The following is an 8,196-nucleotide window of genomic DNA, read 5'->3' as shown; positions in this document are numbered from 1 at the left end:
CTAAAGCAGAGCAAAGGGAGTAAAATGAGATAGCAAGTTGAAGCTGTTTTGCAAGCAAGGGTTTCAAAATGAATATGGCACCAAGCCGGGAAAAAGATCAATATGTGGCGCAATCTGTGAAACATAGTGATGTTCCCCACTATGAGTTTATTTTATCTAGATGTGTTTCATCTTATTCTATTTTATCTTATTTTATTATCTTTTCTTTTTCACACGGGGGTTGCAACAAAAATTTCATTGACATGGCTATGCTCAATGACAATAAAAGCAATCTTGAATCTTGAATCTTGAATCTTGAATGAAACATTTAAATAGTGATCATTTATAACTCCTGCTAGCATTAATGTACACAGTTGTCAGAGATTAATCTCACAAAATACAGAACATATAGTTGTTCATCACAGCACTGCATAATATACTGTGAATAATGTTGCTTGTGTTCAGTGATGAATTCAGCAAAAAGCCAGAAAAACATTAAATAACTCACATTTCTCCAATTTCCAAATGTATCCAAATTCAGTCACCAGCTTGTTTTTTTTTGTTTTTTTTTACCAGCAATGTTTCTGCCACATCCGACTACTGTTCACTCCATCTACCACCTCTGACTGTCTGCTGCCCTGACCTGCAGCCCACAGTGACTAATCTGTGATTGTTGGTTTAGAGATGTTTGTTTGCTTAATGCAGGTCCTCTGACTTACTGGAAATCACATGATTTCGCATGTTGGCAACAGACACCAAGTGGGAAAAATGATATATTTCTGTTTTTATTTTGCCTTTGTTTTTGCAGTGCAAAGATCTGATATTTTATTGCTTTTGATATCAGTGCAAAAGCATAACATCAGTCTTGACAAGTGGAGTGTGAGTGTTGGCGGTGGATAAGCAGTTTCACTTTGGCTCATTTCCAATTTCCTTAATAAAATGTTTTTTGCCTGGAGTGTTTTCCATAATTTGATTTTGCCAAAGGAGGCATGGGGTTCTACACACAGACAAGGATGTCGTGGAGGGCAAACACAAGCCAGGTTTTTGCTAAATTGCAGCCTAATTGGCAGGAAACAGAGCTGCCACATTTGTGGACATCAATCATGACATATCAGTAAAGTAGCAAAAACAAAGTAGGCAGTGTGCAAATGAAGTGTTCCAATGAAATCATTAAATTAATTAGTACATTTCAGGTTTTTACTGATGTGTTGGGTGGTAATCGTCATATCATGATCCCCAGCTGGAGGTATGTTTGCCAAGTTTGATTTACCAGTAAGTTTCATTTTGTACAACTTAATACGTTTCAGAGGGACACATGTGCTTTATGTATTTTCATGCACATTTAAACAATTTTTGTTTATTTAGAGGTCAATGTGATTATTAGAATTAGGACAAATTAATGGACTCAAACATTATTAAGCAGGTTTTAAGTGTTTTCTGTATGTATTAAAAAAAAATAAAAATAAAACCCCTTAAAGGGCACATTACAGGTGCCCTTTAATTTGGACTTTCATTTTTCAGCTAGGGTGTCAATTAAGGTTTTAACCCCAAATTCTAATAATTTGGATTATAATATACTAAAAAGTTTTTATATTGATTTTTTTTTTTTTTTAAGCTCTTAATAAACCCATTAAAAATGGTCAAATAACACAGTAGCAATCCCTGACTTCTCATCAGTTTAATATATAAATTACGGGATGACTTCTGTGTTATTTTAAGGTGGTTTTACCCTTTAAGAATCCTTAAATCAAGCAAACATATTCAAAACCTCAGTATATTACAATCTATTTTTTATTGGCTATCCCACTAAAAACTAATTTCAAATACATTAATTTTACTTCACTTAAATTAATGCAATTCATTTACTTAAAACTTTAACAAGTGTCATGAGATAGCTACTTTTTTACTGCACTATATCTGCTATAGATTAAATCACCCAACACTATATGAAGTAGATGCACACCCAGCTGTGACAGTGGCATTAAAATGGGTAGTTTTGGTACACCTTGAAGACATCATGAGTGTGTGGAGTATTTGAAAATAGAATTTAGATTCTTGTTTGATGATTGATTAGATGTCTTACCGTGAGGTTCATGTGGTTTTTGGTGGCAGCATTCCCACAGCTGTGACATTTCACCAATTAAGAAAGGCCACAGTCAGTTAATATGATTGGTTGTCAACACTTAAATGGTAAATTATCCGTGATCTTAAATGTCCCACTCACTCTGAACCCACTGCACTTAATCTGAGAGTTCTTCCATTCATTCGTCATTATAAGGAGCCCCTCTTCTCCTTAAGTGCATTTTCTGCTAACATTCCTGTAGTTTTAGCAAAGAAAAGTTTTGAAGTAACAACAATTTTGCACTGTAATATTATTACAAATAGCATACTTGAAGGGCACCAACAACAGTGCAAGTCTTTCATCTTATCCACTGGTGGAATATAACCAAATATGTTTATTATTACTTCAATATCTTCTTTTCTTGCTGCTTTATACTTTATCGAGAATATACTACACTACAATTGAGAGGTAAATATTGTACTTTTTACTCCACTACACTTACTTGACAGCTATAGTTACTAGTTACATTACACACCAAGATTGTTGAATAGAAAACGCAAAGACCTTATAAAGTGTCTTTACCTACCTTTACCTAGTATACAAGTAGAGCTACAATGATTAGTCGAATAATTGATTAGCCAATTGTAAAGATAAATAAATAAATAAACAAAAAAAAATCACAGCAACTATTTTGATGATTGTGTGTCAAACTTCTCGTTTCCTGCTTCTCAAATGTGAGACTTTGCTGCGGCTCCTTTAATTTGTTTAAGGATTTTCAATAATTGGACCTTTGCTTGGGCAAAAGAAGCATTGTGAAGGTGTCGCTATTTTCAGAAAATTTGCAAGCCAAGTAATTAATCTAACTGATTAGTCGAGAAACAAAGAAAATTACAATGGGTCGATCGACAAACCCGCATTCGATTAAGTGGTCTGACTCCTGAGGAGATCTTTGGGCGTAATCAGTCGTGTGCAATCGAGTGCCGGTTGTTAAAAAAAAAAAAAAAAAAAAAGTACGGGACTGAAAACTTTCAGAAAAGCTTTCTCCGCACTCGTGACCAAAATAAAGTTTGGTTGGCAGACTTTCTACTGAATTGCCACAGATTGTACAAGTATGTGACCTTTATCTCAACAACGTGGAGTCGAGTTCGGCCTCCCCGGAAAAGAGGTTTACTTAAGACAGTAAGTTTTTATCCTGGTCATCTGATCGACTAGCGGAAAGAGCACAAACAATAGCAGAGACCGACAACACAGCCAGTTAGCTGCTGCCTTATTTTTCTTCACTCTGCCGCCGTTCGCTCGAACATGTTGGCCAAGCCGAGGCTTTACTATAGCTATTTTCTAACTTTACTGCGATGTAGCGTTTAGCTTTGCTCATACCGGTAAAGTTTATGGCTTAGCTCGATGATACGGAGCTTCTGACTTTTTTTATTTTTTGTATGCGCGTAGGTTAAATGTTTAAAGCAAAAGCCCCAGACCGAAAAGGACAAATACTACACCATAAATCTCCCAAAAAGTCCATAATGTTAACTTGAAGTCCATACCTGGCGCTCAATCGGCCTCCTATGCATAAATAAGCATCGTAGACAAGTAACGTTACCACTAAATACATCCTAAAGTGTGTTTCATAGCTGAGTACGTGTACACTGATTTTTTACTGTGAACCCACAGTGAGCATCGAGGCACAGGACCCCAGGGTGTAAGAGGCGACCACCATGGCGACGCAGTTTAGTATCGACGATGCCTTTGTGTTGGAGGGAGAAGATGAGGGAGTTGGGTCGGATGGAGAGCCAGAGGGATGGAAGAGCCGAGACAAGGACAGAGACGGAGGGGAGATGACATTTGGTCCTCTCAGTTTCTCCAAACCTCAGACTCATCCCTCACCTGCTCCTGCCGGCTCCCTTGAACACAGCAACCTAAAGTATCAGGTATGAATCTACTGTGTGTACAAATGCAGCGAGTTGTTTACTTGAAACTGAAACTCTTCTATCGTTTTCTTCAGAATTTGGAAAATGAAGACGCCTTGGGCAGCAACGGCAATTCCTCTTTCAATAACTTTTTCAAAATCAGGTGGGTCCCGCGGAACCTACTGATGCGATGCTGCTTCTCCGTCTTCATCTGCACGTTGTTTGAATGTGAGTCTGTGTCTGCTCTCTCCGCAGCGACCCTGCCACTCTGTCTTACTGCAGCTCCCAGTGGTCCTTCAGCACCTTGAGTTCTGTCACGCAGCTTTCTGCACACTGCTGCGGGTACGTTCAAACAAGTCAAACGCACGCACACTCGCAACAACAAACACAGTTACTTCAAAAAGTTAAATAAAATGTGCCGCTCAGGTGGGTGTCCCATCCGCTGGTGAAGAAAAACAGACGAGTTGTTCTTGCTTCATTCCTTCTCCTCATCACTGGAGTTGGTAAGTCTGAAGCGCAGTCGTTTTTTTATTTACTTCTTGCTGTGATATAGTCTTACCTCAAAGAGAAATACCTGTGTTTTTACTTCAGGCTTAGGCTTTGAAATGTACATAGTTCAGGTATTTACATAATTTTGGGTGAAGTAGATCAGATGGCATTTAAATGACTAAAATGCAAACTGAATATTGAAACAGCACAGAAACCAGTTGTATCTGACAAAAGAGTGTTTCATATGAAATTGTACATGTACTCCATCAAATTCACATAAACATACTCCTACTTTCGCAAGTTTACACCAGTTTATTTAGTGTTGTGTCATTCAGTGACATGCTTGGTGCAGTGAACTTTGTCCCCTTGTTTGTCCTCTTTGTATAACAGCTTTTTGCCAGAATTATCTAAGTTAATAGAAAAAGAAGTGTCTAAATACTGTATGTACTGTGTTGTCTCCTCACTTCACTGATGTACTTTTGTATTGTTTCTTTTTAGCTCTCATTTTCACAGGTGTTGTCATACAGCTGAATCCAAATGCAGGTAAAGTCAAGGAACCGTGTGACACTGTGTCAGCCCAGACGCAAGATTATCAGCAGTAATTTAAGCGTTATCAACATGCACATAGTGCAAAATCCATGAAGTGTATATTTCAAAGGAAAACATCAGAGAAGTAAAGAAAAACACTGTAGATTGCTGAATGAGCTGATACAGACAAATGTTTTATTACCAACAACAAAACATTAACTCACAAACACAAAGAACTTGAAAAAACTGGAAAAGAAACCACCAAGTAGAAACATCTTTATTTAATAACACTGATTCACAGCTTACACGGAACAGGTCCTTCACTCTGTGTGAAGTTAAATGGTGTAATTCAGACCTGTACGTTTTATTGGACTCCATGATTGTGTACTCTGGCTGCCCACAAATGAAGCACTGCGGCTCTCTGTGTAATTGTATATTCATATTGTTCCTGTGATGCCATTATACACACACTCTGCTGTTGGAGAAGCAGCAGTCAGTCAAGGCCAAAGTCCTTTTCACTATATAGAGCCGTGTTTCTCAACCAAGCACTCAACGCCTGGCTGTCTTGCTTGTCTTCTAGCTGTACTTTTAGAGGTGTTGTAAAGGGGCAGAGCTGGAGAAACAAACACGTTTGGGACAGCTGGGTCAAAGATGTGTGCGTTGTAGATGAGGATCTTGATTTTTGATGATCCAGAAGATGGAAAATGTTGAAAGTGAAATGACTCTCATTATAAAGTATAAAAGAAAATACAATGAAAAAAATAAAGAAAGGTATGCTTCGACATTTTTTTCAAATACTCTTATGTGCATTTATGTACACTTCTGTGGTTTAAGTGTATATATACAGTAACTTCCTGTAGTCTGCTGTTGCTGTCTGGCAATATCACAGTGACGGCCAAACTCCAGGAAGTTACTCCGTCAGGTCCACAAATATTTCCACACGTGACCTCCGACCCCTGTAAAACCAGAAATAATATCATTTACACTCAGATTTTGTAGGGATTAAGATAGAAGATATAACATGTTTATTTAGTGATCTTTCGATGTAATTTGTTACCTTTGGAAAGAGCTTTATGCTAGCTGTTTCCTCCTGTTTCCAGTGTTTGTGCTAAGCTAAGCTAACAGTCTTCTTTATCGTATTATTATATTTATTGTAAAGGCATTTGAGTGGTATTGATCATCCCATTGAACTGCCAACAAGGACACAAATAAGCGACTTATCCAACATGTTGAACTGTGCCTTTAATGTGTGGTTGCATTCAAAAGTGTTGGTGACTGTGTCTCTTTTCTGCCGGTTTCAGGTGTTTCAAGTGCTATTTTCTTCGTACCTGGATTTCTTCTCTTCATCCCTGGAGGTGAACTGATCATCTTGTTCCTTGAACTTGTGTTGACTTGACCTTGGGCTTGTACGAGTAAAGGCATGCCTTGTTTTGTTGATATTAACAACATCATTCCCTTTCTTTCCCCCAGTGTACCATGTGATATACATCTGCTGTGCTGTCCGTGGGAGAAGAGGCTTCAAATTGTTCTACCTGCCTTATTTTGAAAAATGACACTTTGTGAGACTATGATTTCACTACATTTCTGTTTTGCTATCTTAAAATGAATTGTATGTTGTCACTTGTAACAAAAAGATGTATTGTCACATGTTTTTTCGTGTCATTGTAATGACCACTACTAATTCAACCACTCAGTGCCTTGACTGTGTTTCCACTACATGAACTGAAATTGCTGTATGTGTACATGAAAAAGAAGGAGCTTGGTCTTGCCTGTGTTTTCAATGTCGTGTGAATAATGACTGTGAAATTACAATAAAACTTTTGTATATTTTAATTTGAGTCGTTTGAGATCATTTTCCACGTGGGGCCAATGTCAGAGCTGTTCCCAATATGCCTTGAGACTGCAGACAGTGGTCTATAATCTGCCGTGGGGTCAAGCCTGCAGCTTAGCCTGCAAAGCAGCTCAAGTAAGGCATGATATTTGATGAGGTTTGTTTGTAAGAAGTGAAAAGTTCAACCAAGGCAAGGTTAAGAAACCATAAAGTAAAACACAGTGTGACATATAGTCTGCAGATTTAGGTTTACATAAAAAAGTCAATGCATTGTATACATTGAACTGCAAAGCTGCAGTATGTCATCAGCTTTCATAGGGATTATTTTTTTTGATAGAAATAGTCACGGTGAAGTCTGGATTGTCCAGAGTAAACTGGGACATTATTTCTGGAAAGTCATATTGCTGTTTTTCAATGTAGTTTTTCAGTGCTGTGAAAAAAAAAAAAAAAAAAACGCTGTCAATGTGACTCCATACCACTTGAAGTTGGTAAGAAGATTATAAACCTCTCTTTCAGCACACCAGAGCTTGATATAGTTTACATTGCCTGTGATATGGTATTGTAGGTGGTGTGATCCACAGTGGTGGAAGAAGCATGGAGAAGCTTAAGCAAAAGTACCACAATTTAAAAATACAAGCCTCACACACAGAAAGTTACTCAAGTAGAAGTACAGTAAAGTGAGGTGGACCCTCTACAGTTTGCATATCGACCAAGCATTGGTGTGGAAGACGCACCTGGAGAACACTGTGAGCACAGTGAGGGTCATGTTTTTTGACTTCTCCAGCACTTTCAACACAATCCAACCATCACTGCTCAGGGGGGAAGCTGGAAGGAGCCGGAGTAGACTGCCACCTGCCTGCGTGGACCATCAACTACCTCACCAATAGATCACAGTATGTGAGGCTTCGCAACTGTGTGTCTGATGTGGTGGTTTTGCAGCACAATCAATCATGGACACCCCATCCCACCCCATCCATGAGACGGTGGGGGGCTTAAGCAGCTCCTTCAGCAACAGACTGCTGCCTCCACACTGTAAGAAGCAAGGCTACAGCAGGTTCCTCTTGTAAACTCTAATTTTGTATATTAAAACTTAACCTGCAAAGCTGTTAAATATAATGGTGATAAAGTATACTATTGAAATGTAGTGAAGTAGCATTAAATGGAATTGCTTATGTAAAGTACAAGTACAAGTAAGTAGTAAAAATTGTACTTAAGTACTATAATGTTAATTGTAACCTAGAAGTAATGTGCCACTTCTGGTGATGTAAAACATGATGAATTTTTTTTGCTCATAGAAGTTAAAATCCATAAATGACCAAAAAATGTTATCTATCATGAATAAAGACTTGATTCATTATGTAAATTCTCATGAATTGGGATGCAAAACAGTTGAACATTTTAGA

General features: G+C 38.0%; 1 protein-coding gene across 1 annotated transcript; it reads left to right on the top strand.

Annotated features, from left to right (window-relative positions):
• Positions 1-3,034: 3,034 nt before the first annotated feature.
• tmem134 (transmembrane protein 134) lies at positions 3,035-6,795 on the top strand. The gene is made up of 8 exons (XM_076728794.1): positions 3,035-3,220; positions 3,710-3,966; positions 4,041-4,108; positions 4,201-4,287; positions 4,372-4,448; positions 4,933-4,977; positions 6,264-6,317; positions 6,433-6,795. Exons 2-8 carry the CDS (start codon positions 3,754-3,756, stop codon positions 6,513-6,515), a joined length of 627 nt encoding a protein of 208 aa, XP_076584909.1. The 5' UTR covers positions 3,035-3,220; positions 3,710-3,753; the 3' UTR covers positions 6,516-6,795.
• Positions 6,796-8,196: the final 1,401 nt, after the last annotated feature.

The sequence above is a fragment of the Chaetodon auriga genome, chromosome 4, assembly GCF_051107435.1.
Source record: "Chaetodon auriga isolate fChaAug3 chromosome 4, fChaAug3.hap1, whole genome shotgun sequence".
In the NCBI taxonomy this organism is placed as follows: domain Eukaryota; kingdom Metazoa; phylum Chordata; class Actinopteri; order Chaetodontiformes; family Chaetodontidae; genus Chaetodon; species Chaetodon auriga.
The sequence above is the reverse complement of the archived record's forward strand: the minus strand, read 5'-3'. Positions and strand labels throughout refer to the sequence as shown.

Coding starts and splice junctions, on each gene's coding strand:
- tmem134 (XM_076728794.1), top strand. CDS start 3,754: ATGGCGACGCAGTTTAGTATCGACGATGCCTTTGTGTTGGAGGGAGAA. Junction 3,967..4,040: donor ACAGCAACCTAAAGTATCAG/GTATGAATCTAC, acceptor CGTTTTCTTCAG/AATTTGGAAAATGAAGACGC. Junction 4,449..4,932: donor TCTCCTCATCACTGGAGTTG/GTAAGTCTGAAG, acceptor GTTTCTTTTTAG/CTCTCATTTTCACAGGTGTT.